This window comes from Falco naumanni, chromosome 6, assembly GCF_017639655.2.
Source record: "Falco naumanni isolate bFalNau1 chromosome 6, bFalNau1.pat, whole genome shotgun sequence".
NCBI classification, from domain to species: Eukaryota; Metazoa; Chordata; class Aves; order Falconiformes; family Falconidae; genus Falco; species Falco naumanni.
The window spans coordinates 86,719,174-86,738,137 of NC_054059.1; the positions used below are offsets into that span (position 1 = coordinate 86,719,174).

Genomic DNA, 18,964 nt, shown 5'->3' on the forward strand with positions numbered 1-18,964 from the left:
ACAATGATCCCTGTTCTTTACCATCTCAAAGAAGCATTACATATATCATTTAAAAGAATAAATCAGTTTTTCAGATGATAAAGAAATCAAGCTGTAATCAGGCCATGATTATCCCAAATTATAGGCAACAAAAACTGGAGAGTCCCGAGTGCTGTAATGCCACCAGCTCGGGTACAATGAAGGGAGCAGGGCCACTGGTCCAACTAACCACAAAGCCCCTCTGGGCCAGCCAGGAGTGACACTTGGATATTGAACCCCCTGTGACCTGCCAAACAGGGGATGGTAAATAAGAAGGAGAAGAAAGCCACCGGGTAAGTGTCTCACAAGTGCACGGTGCCCTTTAGAGAGGTGGCCCAGCTGGGGCTCTCCTGGAGCAGGAGCTTCGGTGCCTGCACTGCCCTGTGCCACCAGCCACGGGCACACCTGGACCTCACCACAGGCACGTGCATAGACATACTTTCCTCACTCATCTTTTTCCACAGAGATTCAACATGAGGAAGTCAACAAGGTAAAGAATCCATAAGTATTTACCTGAAATGGTGTATACCTTTATCATTTGGCTTATAAATTTAGGAGCTTTAGAAAAGTTGTCTAAAAGTGTTATACGTCGTGACACCTAAAGCGGTATCAGATAGTACTGTGTGTCTGTTCATAATCAGCAAACGTTTTAGAGGAGAGACAAGCCAGAGCTATAATTGCAAAGTCAAATGATAGCAAACCAGGGGCAAGTTTTGACCCAGGAGAAATATTTCTTGTTGTGGACCCACTTCTGCACTAAAAGAGCACATGCAGCTGTTGGGGTTTTTCTGGATGAAGTTATATCTGTATGATCCTGGGAGCAGGTTTCCAGCAATCCCAACCGAAGCATAATAGACTGTTTGAAGTAAAATGCTATTCAAAGAACACTAAATGCACAGTAGGGATTTTTAGAGACCATGGCAGTCCTGCCCTGCTCAATTCCCCCCGCCACCCACCCACGGCAGGGGCTACAGTGTTGTGTGGTTGGGACCTGCAACACCCTGCCTGGGGGATGGGAGATGTCAGGGGAATGCACAAGGAAATGATTTTTGAAAACAGCTCAAGATTTCATCTGCATTTTCCATGTCCTATTTGTCTGCCTGCCTATCTTTCTCCCTTGCTGACTGTCCTTATTGTAATGAAGAAGTCGCTTTCGCGAGGCTGTGCAAGATAATCTCTCTTGGCAGAAGGCTGTGAAGGTCCTGGGAATGATGTTGTTATCTTTTCTCCATCCCCCCATTCCTGACAGGAAAGTCATACACCATGATCGGGAAGGATGATTCCATGCAAAACCTCGGCATAATCCCTTGTGCCATCTCCTGGCTCTTCAAGTTGATTAACGAACGCAAAGAGAAGACGGGAGCCCGCTTCTCGGTCCGAATTTCTGCGGTGGAAGTATGGGGGAAGGAAGAAAATCTGAGAGACCTGTTGTCAGAAGTGGCCACAGGCAGCCTGCAAGATGGCCAGTCCCCAGGTGTCTACCTTTGTGAAGACCCCATTTGTGGCATGCAGGTGAATCCAAGGTTCATTTTACACTGAAACAAGCAATGTGATTTTTTTTTTTTTTTTTGCTGTTAAGATGGTTCAAATTCAAGAACTACCCAGAGCATAAAGTTCATAGACTTGAAAGTGTTTACTATAAAACATGCAGGAACTTGATGACCTGCAGCTGCAGGGCCATCTGCTCTCCTGGCCTAAATATTTGTACCTCTGGTATAACTGATATTGAGCAGGGGCTTGTGTTTGCAATAAAATACGAAAACATTCAGTGCAAACTAAAATTCACCTCATTCTTAAAAAAAAAAAAAAAAAAAAAAAAAAAAGTGTGATCTCTCTTTTGTAAAACAACAAGCTAAAATATTTACAGTACTGCACAAATAGCTGGAGGCCATTAATATGGCTGTTTATCTCTTTATAAACTACATTATTTATAACCTTTTCATTAGCAATGTTGTAGGAAGCATTAATTGCTACTTATTAATTGCTGCCAAGAAATAAATTTGTGAGCAGGGCAAGCCAAGAATAACTCAAACTCTTCTCAGGTTTGGAGGTTTAGCAGGAATGAGTAAGTGGCTCGTGTATTTCCTGGGTAACCACTAGAAAGTCTCAGCAGCCCTATTTTTTTCCCCCTCTTGGTTTGAGGGGAAAAGAACTTATTCTTTCATTTTGCTGTCTCTGAAGGAGTAAATCTGCGGTTTGCGTGAGTAGATGAAGAGGGAGCAAACCAGCAGGATGGAGCTTGAATCCATTCTTTCAACCTTAAAAGCAAAGGCTGCTTCGGGAGAACCTGCAGGACACTGTCTGTCCAAGGCTGGGGGATGGACGAAGCAGGGAACAGACCTACAGGGTCACGTACCCTATTTCCAGCTCCAAGCGTCTAGAAATCATGATTCACATCCACAAAAGTAATGAATCATGAGATTTTAAATAGCAAGTAATAAATTTTGTGGTTTATCTCTTTGTGGTTTATGGCTTTTAGACGTACTTAGGTCATATTTTCCATTCTTTTCCATTCTACCCAAGGACTACAAAGTTATGTCTTGATTAAATATAACAATTAAGGTTCTCCCTTGACTCCTGGCTTTAGTGCTGTATGAAAAACATAAGAGTATCACGAGATCTCACCCTCTGGTATCTAGAATGGGTGCAGTCTAGTGAATAAAAGGTGGGAGACTTGAGTCTTCACAGTTCCCATTGGGGTGATAGAAGGGCCAGTTAAGATCTGAATTAGCATATGTAGATTACATCTGTTACATAACCGTGTAACCACTGGCCTCTCCTTCAACTATTCTTTACTAAGGTATTTAAGCACAGCAACAACAATAATAATAAATATCCCATTTGTGTTGCTTATTTTCATTTAGATACAGAACAGCTATATGCAAAATTATTTTAGATCGGTGGAGAAAAGGTAGCTCCATGAGACACCTATGTATCTCTGCAGTGTAAGATACTGCATCGATTTGCAAGAAAAAAAGCCTTTCATGTGTGTTCACAAGACATAGTGATATTCTGGAGTCCTGTGTCCTACACCTGAATTCTCAAAATGCTCAGATGAAGGGAGGATATTATATTGTAGCCATACAGATACGCAAAATCAGCAGTGTGTGTAGTAAATGAATAATCACCATATGTCATACTGTCTGTCATTGGGCCTTTCCAAGTATGCACATTTTCTTGTTGCTTACATTAGTGAGATCAGCCCACAGACTGGCCTGCCTTCTGCTTGCCTGGTTAACCTCTTCCTGCTCCTCTCCCTCTTTCTAGAGAGAGCTTAGCCTTCAGCTGTGTCACCCCCTCCCATGCACAGTGTTGCCTTTATCCCTCCTCAGGCTGATCAATGGTCAGGAAGAGAAGACAGGAGGACTGTCTTCTTTAGGAGAACCTGACTTCTAGCTGTATTACACAGTAGGGGAACAAACCCTGCAGATGGGAGCTTGTCCCTGTTTTTACACCAGGCAAAACAAGCCTATCCTATGGGCTGCAGGCCATCTCTGCATACTACCAGAACTGATGCCATAAGATCGCACAGTCACATGTCCCTTCCACTGAAAAACTAATCTTGGGTGACACGAAACATGCATGCATTCCTAACGTTGGGGGGGGGGCGGGGGGGGGGGGTGGGTAATAATGCCTGCCCTCCTATGCTGTCTATCACTTGAGACAGATAAGAGGAGGCTGGTGACTGGGGTTGAGGTCCAGCAAATGTGACTGTATGTGCATTACCTGCCTTGTTCCCTTTAATGGATTGCCCTGGCTTGTCAGCAGATGCATAAGCTTGTGGTATGAAGGGGCAAAAAAGAGGCTTCTCTTCTGTGCTGCTCCCCACATGCTGTGGGGCTTCAGTCTTGTTATTTATCTGTGGACTGCTCCCTTTTAACACTTTCTGAAGGGTAATGCACAGTCCTGCCCCTGCCCGTCTCCACCAGCTGTTGAGTATGGGATCGGCGTTTCTCGCACAATTTTTCCCCCCCCCACTTCTGATTATCAGAAGGACATAGTGATTGCCAGAACCAGCAATGCAGGGGGAAAAAAGGCAGTAAAAATAATGAAAATAATGAATAAGTAATAAGCATAAATGGCTTAAAATTCTGGGAAAGCAAAGGAAGAAATTTATGCACCTGTCCGGCCCATGGAACGGTTCCCAGTTTGCTGGGGTTTATGTGTAGCAGCTTCAACCAGAGATACCCCAAGAGAGAACACTCAAAAGCCAGGATTCCATCATGGGGCTCCTGGAGGACATGCTGGTGTCAGGAGGGTCTCATTCCATGGGCACCTCCTCCTTCCTGGTGCCCTCAGATCCAGCGTGCCCACAGTGTGCGCTGACTAAGGGAGGTTGTCTGGTGGTGTTGCCTTGTGTGGGAGCTTCTCGGTCATTTCTCCCTTGTCTTAACTGCAGCTTCAGAACCAGAGTGAGCTCCGTGCCCCTACAGCAGAGAAGGCTGCCTTCTTCCTGGATGCTGCCATCGCCTCACGCCGCAGCAGCCAGCGGGACTGCGATGAGGAGGACCACCGCAACTCCCACATGCTCTTCACCCTGCACATCTACCAGTACCGCATGGAGAAGAGCGGCAAAGGAGGAAGTAAGCTGTCCCCTTGCTCCCTTCTGTCCCCTCCAAACCTGACTCAAATGGGCTTTAAACAATATTCTTTAGCCATGAAAATTAGCAGGTTTCTGCATTCAGCACAGGGTGGAGTCATTCATACCAGGCTCTTCACCTGCCTGGTGAAGACCCACCAACAGCCATCAAAGGCCACTGGGGATTATCACCATCACTTCTCAGTTTAGTTGCTGTTGTGGAGATACTAACAGTTAGTCCTCAGCACTGTCTGGACCTCTCTATGTGAAAAAAAAAAAAAAAAAAAGATAATTTCCAACTGGCTTTTAACATTATCTTTACCGACAGTGTTGAGGTCGTGGAGTAAAATATTGTGGTGATGGGAATTCCTAGCCACCCTCACGTTAGCTGCTCCTCTTCGGCATCTAAATAGGGCAGTGTGTGTGGAAGCTGATGCTGGCAATCCATAAACTGTACCTTTTCATGGAGATACAAAATATTTTAGTTGCCAGCCCAGCTACACGTGCACAAAGGACTCTCGTGGTTCTTTGTAAAGGCTCTGGGCTTTTCAGGTTGCCTTGCTCCCTCTCTTTGCCACAGGTGTTTTCTCAGGCTTGTGTCATTCCTTCCATCTCTCAATTGTAAATGAGGAAAAGATGCTTCCATTCCTACTTACATGTTTTTATATTTTTCAAAGGTTTCATTTGACTTGCACCATTTCTATTTTTTTATTATATTTATCTTCTGTTCCAAGTCTCCTGGATTGTTTATAACCAGAGATAGAAGTTTGTTTGCTTTTTACTAAGTTCCAGTGATAACAGATTTGTATAATATAAGCACCCCCACCGAAAAAGAAAACTTTCACATTAGAATTCTTTTTTTTTTTAATAATCATTTTTTACAGGGGAAAAAATGTTTGTTTGAAAGACACCAGAGACCTCTGCTTCTTTAAATTTGTGGACTTAAGCAATTCTGCAGAAACAGCATATGTTTCAGCTCCTGTCTCTGCATAGGTTATTTGTAATAAGGAATAGATTGCAAGCTATGATGTGCAGTGGGTGAACACCACTGCAGTATTAATGTCTAATGTTCAAATGCAGAAAATTTACATTGTCTGTAGCTACAAGAGAGAAAACCAGAAAGTTGCTCTAAATGGAAATGCAGTTCGCATGTGTTTAAGTAATAACGCCTGTGGAACTGGCAGGCAGAAATCTCAATTAACTGAAGGTTTATTAATTAACCACTCTGCGGTGGAAAGGAAGACTGAATGCTCAGACAGACTGCTTCATAGGAGTAAAGATGGCTGATTTTGAGGGAATTATTATTACATTTATTTAATCCTCCATGCTTTTTACTACATGCATGTACATGTACGCACAGTCCTTTTCTACTGTTTTCAAACACAATTAATAAAAGGGAAAATTTATTTTCCTGTGGCTATAATGACTCATTTTCAAAAAATGAGACATGATCCTGTTGGATTATAATATGGCATGCTTTACGCACTGCCTTTAGTTATATCTTTGTCTTGTGGCCACACCACCTCCTGTCTTCAAGTTCCCATATCTGAGTGGCCTCACAAGCCAGGCAGGGTCAGATCTCACTGATAATTGAATGAGGGGGGAATTCCAGCTGCTCCGAAAGGGCGCCTAGTGATTACCACTGGCTCCTGCTGTAATGAAGGACTTTTCAGAAGAAAAAAAAACCAAAAAAAACCCACGTGAAGATAGTAGAGATACATAGATTCCAGTAACAGGATTAAAAAAGGAGAGGGGGAAAAAAAAGAAAAAAAAACAACAAAGAAACAGCTTCTAAAGCACAAGAGATTAAAGGGTTGGCCAATGTTATGATTTTAGTATAAAATGACTTAGAATAACGCATTGGTATTGTACTTACCTCCTTGTTAGATTCATTACCAGGAATGTCATGAAGCAGGCTCAGCACCACTGAAATAAATGGCATTGTGGCAGAGCTGGCACCGTCATTTTTCACCTGTCAGCTCTCCGAAGCCTCTGTGGCCACAGACAAAACCAAGTGTCAGGGTGTTCCACTTCTTTTCTCTATAGCTGCCAGGCACATTAGTGGAGAACTTGCCTAATAACTTCATTTTCAGATCAAGCAAGTAGATCTGCCATCCTAAAGATGTCTGTCTTTGACTTGTAAACTAAATAAGAAGAAAAAATCTGGTAATTTCTCTTAATTCTAGATTTCCTCAGCCTTTGTAATTGGAGTGTCTTTGGAAACAATATGACTGTGATTTTGAAGGGCAGTGATTTTTTCAATTTTCTTTCATTTCCCCAATGTCCGGTAATCTTAGCAACAGAAATATTTATTGTATATAATTCAGTCAAGTCACCTGCAGTCATTTTCTGTAGCTGCTAAACACATTTTGTTTTTCAAAGGAAATCACTGGGGGATACTGAAAAAAAGGTAGTTTCAGCTTTCTGAGTGTAGCAGTCTTAGAGGACTCAGGGACTCCTCAGTCTAATTGCTTTAAGGACTTTTAACATTGAGGCAAAAGCGCTCCACGAATGTTGCAGAGCGAAAGGGCAGCTGCCTGGATGGGTCCCAGGGCAGCCTGACTTTCCGCAGTGAGTGCGGGAGCCCGTCGTGCCTCTGGATGCTTCCCCATGAGAAGTGTCCCACCTCTTCCCACCACTCGGAGCACGGTGCTGAAACTTCCACGGACACCTTTCATGGGTTGTCGTGTAATCTGTGTTTTGAATGCCTAGCCACCAACGTTAATTTTAATCAGATGTCAATCCTTCACTTCTGTTTCGTGATACTCAGCATGACTTAACCAATGTCACAGTATAATTTAATACATGGAAATCCTCTGTTGCCTAATACCTGATGTAGCTGAAGAACTGACAGGACTTGAAAGAAGCCCAAGTTATTATATTTTAAGAATTGTTGACAGAGATGCTGCCTACATTTTTGGAATATTATTCTCAAATCCCATAGCAGAAACCACTTTCAGAAAAAGTCTTCTCTATTTGTTCTTTTCTTTTCTTTCTTCTTTCTTTTTTTTTCTCTCTGCTTTTCTTTGTTTTTCTTTGCTTCTCTTTTCTTTTCTTCTTTTCTTTCTCTTTGTTTCTTTTGTCTTTTATCATAAAAATCTACTTGTTTTATTGTTGTTCATTTTAATTAGCTATCACCTACAATTACAGCATTGTATATAACACATTGTACAGAAAGGATCGATATTTTTACAGAATGTTTAGCATCATGCAAGACGCCAGGCAGTAAGACTAACCAGTGAGCCCTGTGTTTTGCAGTGCTTGCAAAATGAAATCCCTCTCTCATTTTTTTCAGTGTAAGTTAACATGTTTTAAGTTACAGCTAATAGTGACATGTATCTTTAGGAGCCATATATTTTCTATGTTTTATATGCATTTTTCATAGTAGACTTTCTGTGAGCAAATCTGCAAAATGATATGATTGTGTATCACCTGTTTATATGCATAAGTTTTACCAAGTGTCATCTTCACATCTCTGTGTAAGTTTGTTTCCTTCTTCCTCCTATGGCACCTACACACCTGTGTACCATGGCATGGTACCACAGCTACTGAATGCAGGGTCATTGAAAAAACATACTTCTGGTTGATAAGACATTTCCAAATTAAATGTATCTGGAAAATACTTTTCTAAGGTCCCCATCATGCAGTTTCTCCCATCACCATCTTTCCTTGTGAACTGATCTTCCCCCACTGCTCATACATTTCTTTACCAGATGCATAAGCTGAGGTCCTGTGTCAAAATGACTGTGTATATATTTGCATAGAGGTAAACTCTGATGTGAAAGTATTTCCACTCCTGTTTGAGTTATGTGTGTGTCCTCAAATAGTGCTCTGAACTATTGAGTTAAGATCCTAGAACTAAAACTGCCTTTTCCTACAGATTGCTTCTAAATTAACTCTCAAGAATAGGGAGGAGTGGTCAAGAGCAGACGCAGAAAAAGCCAGCTAGGAAATTGTCTTGAGGGAGTAGAGAACTAGAAGCACTTCTGTAAAGCCTATAGAATCCCCGTCCTGGGTTCACAAGCATAGCTTTTGAAGAGATCAAATGTCAGCTCATCTTGATTTTTCAACTTTAGCACCTTTTCACATTAAAGGTAGTGTGTTGATACAGAGAAAATGAGGAAAAACACGGGGATTCACTGACAGTTTTACAGGAACTATTTTCAGAGCAGGGCAGTGTGTTGACAGTCCGTTACCCATGGCATGGCAAACCTTTTCTTAGCCCAAATGCGAATGTAGAAGTATATCAATTTAAACCAAAGCTGAAAGTCCCGCAGATGCCACAGATTATTCTGACGATCAAGATGGGAAAGATAAGAGAAGCTACCACAGGGCCAGTGTTCACCAAGCAGCAATTCCCAGCCTGGAGTTTTCTGGGCAGAGGAAGAGAAATGACAGAGACAGAACAGAGCCAACTCAGGTACAGGCTAAGAGAGCTGTATTAAAATAAAAAGGGGGTGGGTGGGGGGGGGTGGGGAACGCCCAAAACAACAAAAACCCACAATGATCACTCACAAAGTGAAATCTGCAGGAGCTGGTGAGTACTGAAAGCCTCAGCAATTTGTAAGCCAGTCTGGAGTGGACAGTGATGTGCAGCAATCAAAGCTGACAGCGAGTTAACAGAACCCCTACCGTCTGTTGCTGCTGACACAAATTAGGAGAAGTTTCTGGGCTGTGTTCCTCTTTGCAGGTGGTGGCCAGGCTTCTGCCTTGCTGGGAGGCTGCTGCTGGAGTCCCACGCTAACTGTTCGCTTTGTTTGTGGCAGTGTCGGGAGGCCGCAGCCGCTTGCACCTGATTGACCTGGGGAGCTGCGTGAAAGTGCTCAGCAAAAACCGGGAGGGCAGCCCTGCCCTCTGCCTCTCCTTGTCAGCACTGGGCAACGTCATCCTCGCTCTAGTCAACGGAAGCAAGCACATCCCATACAAGTAAGTGGTGTTCTGTGTCACACCTAGCGAGAGATGCTCGCTAGCAGTTGGTTTGCCTGGGTTTGAGGCAGGCTCCAGGTAAGTAGGGGTGGTGCAGCCCTCCTGAGGTACAGCAAAACCTGCCTGAGGTTCAGCACCACCTGATCTAACCTTACACCTGGTAGCCGCACTGTGTCTGATATTCAGGTCTCACAGGAAGAAACCTGCTAGAATAGGACCCAGGTGTCTTAAAGATCTTCAGGCTCAAAGTTCAGCACATTAGGATTTTGTTCTCTAGGACTGTTCAAAGATATTTTGAATGTTTCAAAGCATCTGAGAGCCGGTTCCGTATTTGCTTTGCAAGCATTGCTGCCATAATGCAGCCCTATACAGAAAATAATTTTGCTGGCCATTGTTTGGAATTCAGTTTCTTGAAGACACATGTTGCAATGAGCATGCATGCTTGTCATGAGATCCCCTCTGTGATCCAAGGTTATTTTACATTTTATTGTGGTATGGTTGGAATCTCAGTGTCAGCCTTTCACTTGCAAAAAAAGTATGAGGCATTATTTCCCATGCTAGACAACAGGTGGCCTTGGCTACTGCAGGTGACTTCAGGAAAAGGAGAGGAGTTGCTCACCTGGTGGGTATGTTTTGTACTCACGTCTCTTTGGCATCATCTCACTCCGTTTGTGCAGGTCTGAAAGCAAGCTTGGATTCATTACCCAGCCCATTTAGTCATACAGGCTTCCTACTGAGAAGTTTCAGATGTGGTGGATGGTGCTGGTTTTCTCTAGCCTAAAGCCTGGGGAGTAGCAACTAGCATCACAGGGGCAGCTTACAGGAGCATCTTGTAATTGAACTGCTAATGAATGTCACCATTGGTGAAGGACATGTACATGAGATCTGGAGTTAGGAACAACGGGATGACAGGAAAACCGAACCAAGTCATTCACAGAGCCTGTTTCAGTCCATACATTTTACCCTTCTTATCATTTTAAGGGCTGTAAACATGCTTGTTTTCTCATATTCATTCAAGATTGCAAGGTACTGACAAGTTTTCTTCTATGGTTTTCATATTTTCATTTTGGAAAATAAAAAAGAATTGAGATTGGCTATAATTTAATTTTTCTTCTAACATTTATTTTCCAAAATTATTTGGCAGTCTGGCTTAAAACTGGCTTTCTGGAAACATTTCTGTTCCTGGAGCTCACTCAGACTGAAATTCAGTTAAGGGGCAACCAAATTTGTACGTAGAAACGTTCATCAGCTGTTTGTTGGACTGTGCACCTAGTCACAGTGTGAAAATAGCTTGAACTCTGCACTGCACAAAGCGTAGCTCAAACTCTGCTTATCAAACTCTGTCTTCCTTCCTGCTGGATATTATGGATTGAAGGGAAGGCCAGCTGCTGGAATAGAAAAAATGATGTTAACGATGCTCCCTAGGTTAGAAGTAAACATACAAGGGATGGTTACCAAAGACAACAGCTGTCCTTCCTGGCAGCGGCTGACTGGGAGAAAATTGTCTTGTCTTCAAGACAAGGTCTTCAAGACCAAATTTGTCTTCTACTTGCTGCTTCCCAGGCTCTGCTGGGATTCCTAGCTGTTGCACTCCGAGCTTACACAGCCAGGGCGGCCGGCGTACTCTCGCCCATCACTGTCTGTGCTGCTGAAAGCCGATAAAAGCTCTCTCATGGCCAGCATCTCCTCTTGAATTCACTCCTATAAGAGAAGATATTATAAATCATAAATATAGAGAAGTGGTCAGTCATCTATAAATCACAGCCAACCTCTCTGTTTCTAAGGAGGACTTTTAAAATGTCATTTGAAAAACATACTGGCATACTTAGGAGCAAGTTTTGTTCACATCTTGCCAAGAAGAGTCCAGAAAGCATTTTTTCCCTAAAGTGATCTATTCACGAGCAATGGAAATAAGAGTCTTGGTGGCTGGGTGAGCGCAAATGCTACTTGCTCAGTGAGCCAGCGGTGCAGGCGTATGCTGCTCCTCGGTGCAGAAGGGAGGAAGGCGGGGGTATGTGTGTGTGCTGCATTGTGGAAGCTGAGCATCCTATAGACTGATGCGATACATGTTCGGTGGCACCTCCTCTTCAGAGCAGCGGCTAGCCCATATAGCTGATATCACTTCCCTTTCTTTAAGGGTGTTGTTGTTGATTATTAAGGATAAAATTAAAATTTTAATAACTGCCTTTTTTGAATGGGACCGAAGGAAAACAACAGAAGTGTTTTCTTCTGTGACAGCGTTGCACGTTGCGTGGGTGGTCTCAGCAAATTTCCATAGAGCAGCAGACAAAATGGAGCATCTTTTCTTTATCCGAGCTGTTGAACAGCCATTAAGTATCTTATGGCAGCCTGTCAGTTGGCACTGTATGGCTTCCTGGGAGCCTGGGAACTCACCATTTCATAGACATCAGGTTTTCTCTTACTGCAGAAATGTAGTTCTCTAAACGCTGAGAGGCTGCAGGTCTTAAACTCCCTTCAGTGCAGTATCCAGCTTCATCTCCGCAGGTAGTAGTTGTAGGGAAAAGCTTGTTCAGATTCATAGCTGGTACCAGATGCTACTGGATTGCCTTCCGTGGGCTGTGTGTTTATGCCAGGGAGGAATTTGCCTCTCTGCCTGCAGTTTCTATGAAAAACACATGCTGCTGTTCAGTGCATTTTGCAATTTTTTTTCTTACCCATAAGGCTAAGCCTTGGAAGCCATTAAATTAGAATCTTGCTCCCTTGGGGACACCCTTCCTCCCCCAACACACACACACACGTAACAGAGATTAACATTAGCTTTAGCAGGAACTTGGCTGCTAAAGTTGTAAGAAAGTAATGTAGAAATTCTCAGACATCAAACAGTACGGGGTGATATACTTCAGGATCTTGTTGGGCATTCAAGTTACATTCCACAGGGGTCTGAAAAATGGGCAAGATCCCCCATAAAGGGCAACAACATGCAGTGAGTGAGTGGCCAGTGATTTCTTGTTTGTCTGTTCCGCATATGTACTTATAATCTGTCTCTAATATCTCAGTATCTCTTTGTCACTATCAATGTCCAGACCTATGCGGTACCTTCCTAAGCACATCATTCTGTTGTGGTGTGAACCAGTGTGTTCGTCTAGCTCAGTATGTTATGTAAAAATAGAATTTTTAATTTGACTTCAATACGTTGCCATTTAATGTCACCAGTTTCTTTTGCTCTTGAGTTACGAGCAAACCCCTCAAAAGACTGGGCAAGAATTATTTTCTCTGGAGCCCTGCCAAATGTCCTCATAAAAGTTGGAAAGGGGCACGTGCAAGGCCGAGGAAGAGCAAAGGAGTTTGCTTCTGCTACAGGCGCAGGGCTTTGCTGAGCTGCAGGAATTGTTAGTGCCATTTTATTTTTTTAACATCATTTCAGCTTTACATTAGTGCTGCATTATTTGCCTCTGATTTCCAAGATGAATGTGTTTTAAACCCTCAAATGAACACCCATTTACACAAACTCCAGATACTGGTTTATATAGCTCACTATTCAAAAATTACTCCAGTTGCTAGGCAACAGGGGTGGTGATAATTCATGGTAATGCTGTTTTGGAAATAATCATTTTTATACATTTTAATGACTATGAGAATGTAAGAAAACTGTTTAGAAAAGTGCAAGGCTGTATGAATTTCTCTTTCCGAAATTGTTGCTTGTTTTATTTAATAGGCTTCTCTCTTAATGTGCGCTCCCAATGTGCTAGCGTTTCTGGAAGCATCCTATATTTTGAACTACATGCTTATGCCTATCCAAGGAGGGAGTCTTGTCTGTAAAATAGATGGGCAGGAGTCAAAAGCATGAGTTTTATTCTTGGCACTTCTGCTTCTCTGTCGTACGGTTGCAGTTTGTCCCAGGTCTTACATGCTGGTATTGTTTGGGGTTTTTTTTAATCCTATCTGTAGAAAGTAAATTATATTAAGTGACTGGTGCAAGGTTGCACAGGAGGCTTAGTGGCAGAGCCACCATGTTTTAAGATCTAATCTGGTGCTTAAACCATGGGCTAATCCATTCTTTCTTTCTGCATGACCTTTGGAAAATAATTTATTTCTGTATTTATTTATTTATTCCATTTATAAAACTGAACTAGAAAAAATCGAAGTAGGAATTTGTAAAGGGCATTGCAAGTTGGCAAAAAGCACTACTTACATTTTAACTGTTGGTAGGACTCTGTTGACTTATTTTCTTATATTTTTTAGAGTTAAGGACTCACATAGTTGGTCCTAATGAAATAAAAAATCTGTTTTTCGTTGGTCAAGGGTAGACTAATACTGCTTTTAAGCGAAGAGGAGAAAATAATTATGGATTATAGTACGGTGGTATAAAAGATGAGTTTAAAGAATATGCTGTATATCAGATATTGTCTTTAAATTGCTAGTTAATCATTGGAGTAAAATGACAATAAGGTTTGGATGGATCCAGTAATTCAGATTCTTTTCTTGGTTAAATGGGTGTATCTGTCTGCAGTTGTTCCATCTATGTGAAAAAAATTGCGTGAAGAGATCTGGGAACCCAGGTTCGTTTATACATCTTGCCTTTGCATTTATAGCATGAATGAGGTTATTTTTCTCAGAAGAAATGTCAGTGGAAACTTTTCAGGAAGAAGTAAGGAAAGCTAAAACCCAGTTCACAATAGAATTCTTGTACAACAACTAGTATTAGTACTGAGAATTTTATCCTTATTTATGAGCCTGAACTAAGTCTTAGTTTTGTGGGATTCACACAACTGTGTCTGCTTACTAGGCCTAGGAATTTAATGCCAAAATTGAACTATGTGCCCAATGAGCCATCTGTTTAATGGTTACTTCATCAGTGCCTAAGCCTAAAGTGATTTATGGTTTTTAACTGAGAGATTTAAATCAGTTTTGCTTTCCACTGCTCCATCTACTAGTCTTCTGATCCTTGCTTTTGCTTCTTCTCAATGAGAACATGGTACAAAGACCACAGAGAGCCTCAGCAAATATGTGGTGCTGCCTTTGGAACCTCTAATCTTTCTGTGTTAATTTAGCATTGAATATATTAGAAAAGGGTGAAGAAATTTTTGCTCTTCTACTTGTGGAAATGTGAGAGCAGAAGGAGGAGAAATATTGAAAATGAGGACAGCTGAAACAGAATTACAGGACTGGAAAATAGCCCAAAATGAATGGGAGACATCCGAGATAACATGGAGAGGAGACAACAAACCACAGAGAAGAACTGGGAAGGAAAAGAGAAAAAGAAATGAGCCCATTCAAAAAGAGGAATAAGCCTAAGAAACACCCCTGAATGTTCCAGTTGTAGAGGAGTGTTCAATGGAGACTTTGTTGAATGTGAAATAGTTCCTAATTAGCTATCAAAAACATGAGCTGCTCAGAAACAAAAGACTTTTTCCATGTTGTTGGCAGCCAGGTCATATGGACCAGAGCCTTGGCTAGCAGAAGCTGAAGCCACTGGAGTGATGCCATATGATACCAGCTGAGGACCTGGCCTTAGGCACTTGCTCTTTGACACTAGCCAGAGTGCTCTGGCAACGTGGAAGAGCGATGCGGTTGCCAGCAAGAGCACTGAAACACCATCAGCGTGGCTATAACGAGGACTTGGAGCATCTGGCAATCACTTACACCTATGGGTTTTTTCTGTAGATGACAGTTTTACTAGGTTGGATTTCTGACAATTTTTTTCTTGATTCCAGGGAACTACATAAAATAGATGGAATCAGGGATGCACGGTCTGTGAATGTAGGAAAGCTTCTTGCATGTTATTAGAGTAGTTTAATCTGCAACTCAGGAGCATGAGGATAACAGATTTTGCATGCTCCAGCAATCACTGTTGTAGTGTTCGTCAACAATGCACTTTATTGTAGGACAGTTTGCACAGCTGATAGTGCAGATTTTAGCTTTATCTGCACATGTCTTACAGTACTGTGTTTCATCAAGTTAATGAGAGATAGTAGACGAAATCCTCAAGGAAAGCTCCGGTGGAGCTGCCATTCCCCAGCTTTGGGTTTTCAACTCAGCCCTGCCAGGCTGGTAATGTGATAATAATTGGAGTAGAGATGTCTGCAATGCATGTGTAGTGAGTGTGGGTGAGTGGGTTGAATTCTCTGAGCCCGATCCCCTGTCACACCAGCTTTGCAACAGACTTTAGCCAACACGGCTCCATTCTGTACAAGTGTTGAAGTGGGAAGCATCAGGCCTCACGATGCTCTTTGAACCTCTCAGTGAATTACCGCTCTACAGATACTGTAACAAGCAAATAATGATGGACCGCAAAATGAAATGAGAAGGGAAGTGCTTGTGGTTTAGTCAGATTTAATAGCAATTACTAATTGCATTTAAATAGTCTTTCCTATCAGTGGCAGATAGCTGCATCGGGGAAGGACACTACATTGGTCCCGGGCCAGCACAGACGTGACTGGTAATGAACAGCAATCCAGTAGTGTGCAGTTATTGCTGAAATATAACTTGTGTAAGACCCAAATAGGCCATCGTGGTCATTTCATATAAAAATGAATCTGTACTTAATTCATTAAAATGCCATTTTGAACCTTCAGTCAGGGTATCCAGCAGTTTATTCTCACCTGTTCCACCACTGGTTCAGGCTCAATTGAACATTAATACATTTTCTCCTATGGAAATGTGGTGATAATTCATTTCATGTATAATTGAACAATTTTTAAATAGTCATATTCTTGGAATAACTAGCTCTTGTGCAGTGCAGCAAATTATCAGAAAGCATGTAGTAATGTTTATTAGCCTTACTCCGCGGTATTGGTTCTCTCTGGTTTCTTGAACAGCTGCATACGGATATGATCTGTGAAATTAACTTTTGTTTCCCTACTGATCCTTCTTTCCCTGCACAAACCCAGTATGACTCAGGGCAAGAGAGCAGAGACATCCCACTGCCGACACCCAAAGAAAATAGTTGTTCCTTCCATCCTGCCAGGATTGTAGCCCCTTGTTCGGAGCTGGGCATCTCATTGCTACAAAGAGGTTACGGGCTGCAGAGAATTTTAAAGAGAAGCAAGAAGAGTTATGAACAGTCGGAGATGAAAGGGTTACTCACCTGGAAGAACATCGTGACAGAAATAAATCTTCATAGCTTGCAGGGAAAAGGAGACCTCTGAGAGGGGAGATGACAACTACTCTAGTATTTCAAGGGTGTGAATACACACAGGAGGAGAGAACTATTTCTGATGAGACAGTGGCAGAACGGTTCCTTATCCTTAAGTAATGAGGCAGAGGAATATAAACTTGAAAGCAAGCTAACAGTGATTCCTGCAAGACAATGGAATAACTTCCTGAGAGCTGAAGCAAATACTCCATTAGCAGAATGACTTAAAAGCAAAATAAACATGTAACAACCAAATATTAATTAACGGTTATATAATAAACAGGTCCCGCTTGGTTAGGGGCTAGGCTTATGCAATTTCAGTGCAGAGTTCTGGGTCCAAATCACCAGCAATTTTCAATAGCTGTGCTTCCATTTTGATAATTTATCTTCATCCTTGTTCGCAAAGGGTTTGCACACGGCAGGCAGTTATACAAAGAGACAATAAAATATGTTCTGGTGTGTCTACTAGATTCTCCTCTGCTTTTAGGAGTCTGAAAACTAGCAGTCAGCCTGATTTGTTACATTTGCAGGGCAAAAGAAACCGAGAATGTCTCAGTGGTGTCCTTCTCAAGTATCTAACAGGGATATGGATGTCCAGCCCATTTCTGTGCCGGATGACTTAACTCTGTTAACCTCTTTAAGGTCTCTTTCTCTTTGAATTGCAAAAGCAAGTTCTCCTGGTGCTTGATCCAAAACTCAGTGTAAGTCAATAGAAATCTTTTTATTGGGCTTTGGCTTAAGCCCACAGATTAGAAAACATGCTTATATCTAATTAGATGAGATAATCCTCAAATCCTTGCTAAAGGATATTGTATACCGTAGTTCACGTTCAATATTTGGTGATTAACAGCTTATTTGTTGAAAGAGGCAGTATGTGCTGAAGTGTTACCTAGCGTTGAGTTTGTTTGGGATTGCAAGGGATGTGATTGATGGGATTGGTGAATGTGAGAACTGGATATGTACAATCATCTATTGACTGGTTGCAAATGAGTGCAAAAAACCCTCATGTGACCATGAATTTGGAGCTCAAGAAGGTTGTACAGGAGCTTGTCACATAAGTAGGGATTGGTGACTACTGAAGTGGCACAAGCAGGACTATTTTTTTTTTCAACCTTAACTGAAAAATAAACAAAACCATGGTTTACATTTCTGGGCAAATATTTGATCAATTTTTCTTCATGCTTTTTTATTTCTTGGACTGTATTTGACACCACCCCCTCAACAGAGCAACAGGCCCTAGAAACTTTGAAGAGATCTGTGAGGTTGTAAGCAGGGAGTATTTCAGCCAGTTTGCCATGTTGCTTCAAGCGTGTTTGAATGGCATTGCCACTGCAAGATGGTTTTTTTTTTCCATACAAACTTTTACCGAAGTTCTTATTTTCCTGACGTGTTTGAGAGGAAAGCAGTGAAGACAACCCCCTTGTGCTCTTCAGATACCAGCTAGCTTCTTCTAGATGATCAAAGTTCTCTGGCTGATGGTTGCCTCCAGGCCTGTGCACAATGAACAGATGTGAAGTGATTTTTTTAAAATATGCATTGGCTTTAAAAACTTAAGCAGGCTGGTTAGAGCTATCTTCTGAAATATTAAAATTATCTCCCTCTCCTGCTGCAGAATGAGCTTGTTAGATTATTTTGATTTTCTAAATTTTGTCTGTTTACAAATGCCATCAGGTGACATGCTTTCTAGCAATATGTGACTAGACTCAGTAAATTTAATTTCAGACAGCAGGTTTAACTCTTTTAGCTGTTTTTTATCTCATCACTCCATCAGCAAAATTGTTCTACCTGCCGTATTTAAAATTATTTTCCAACGATTTCTTTTTGAGGGGTGCAGGGAGTTGTTTCTCTCCCTATTCCTTAGTTTGTGCTCTTGGGCAGAAATTAAGCTTCACTCATTTTGAAAATGAGTGGCAGAACGTAAGCCCATGCTGAAACATCAGCTCTTAGGTGCTCTGGGTGGTTCTGAAGAGCAGAGTGCGGGGTGGCAGAACAGTGGCGGTGGCTGGTTTGGGTGCTGTTACAAACCTGGGAGCTATGGAGATAGAGTCTTCAGCCTCTGTAGATAGAACAACAGGAGAAAGTGGGAAGCTGGCATAGAGGTGTCAGGATATGGGGGCTTGGAAAAGGACGCACAACGCATTACAGTCTGCAGGAGTGGGTGCTCTCACTGATCGAAGTGGCTTCTCCGCTGCCCTCGCCCCAGGCAGCTGGCACAGCCTGCAGCTTTCCTGGGTGTGCTGCCTGCCCTCAGCGGGAGCTCCGCAGGGCAGGGGTCTCACGGGAGCTCCGCAGGGCAGGGGTCTCATGTAGCTCCTGTGTCCCTGCGGCACCTTGGGCTGCACTAG

The 18,964-nt window shown here is 42.3% G+C and overlaps 1 protein-coding gene across 1 annotated transcript in view; it reads left to right on the plus strand.

The window, feature by feature from the left end:
• Positions 1-18,964, plus strand: part of LOC121090657 (kinesin-like protein KIF26B) — a 91,458-nt gene that overhangs the window by 33,070 nt on the left and 39,424 nt on the right. The window contains exons 5-7 of the mRNA XM_040599383.1: positions 1,268-1,530; positions 4,418-4,601; positions 9,364-9,523. Of these exons, the coding sequence (XP_040455317.1) occupies positions 1,268-1,530; positions 4,418-4,601; positions 9,364-9,523 (607 nt within the window). The remainder of the gene's footprint in view (positions 1-1,267; positions 1,531-4,417; positions 4,602-9,363; positions 9,524-18,964) is intronic.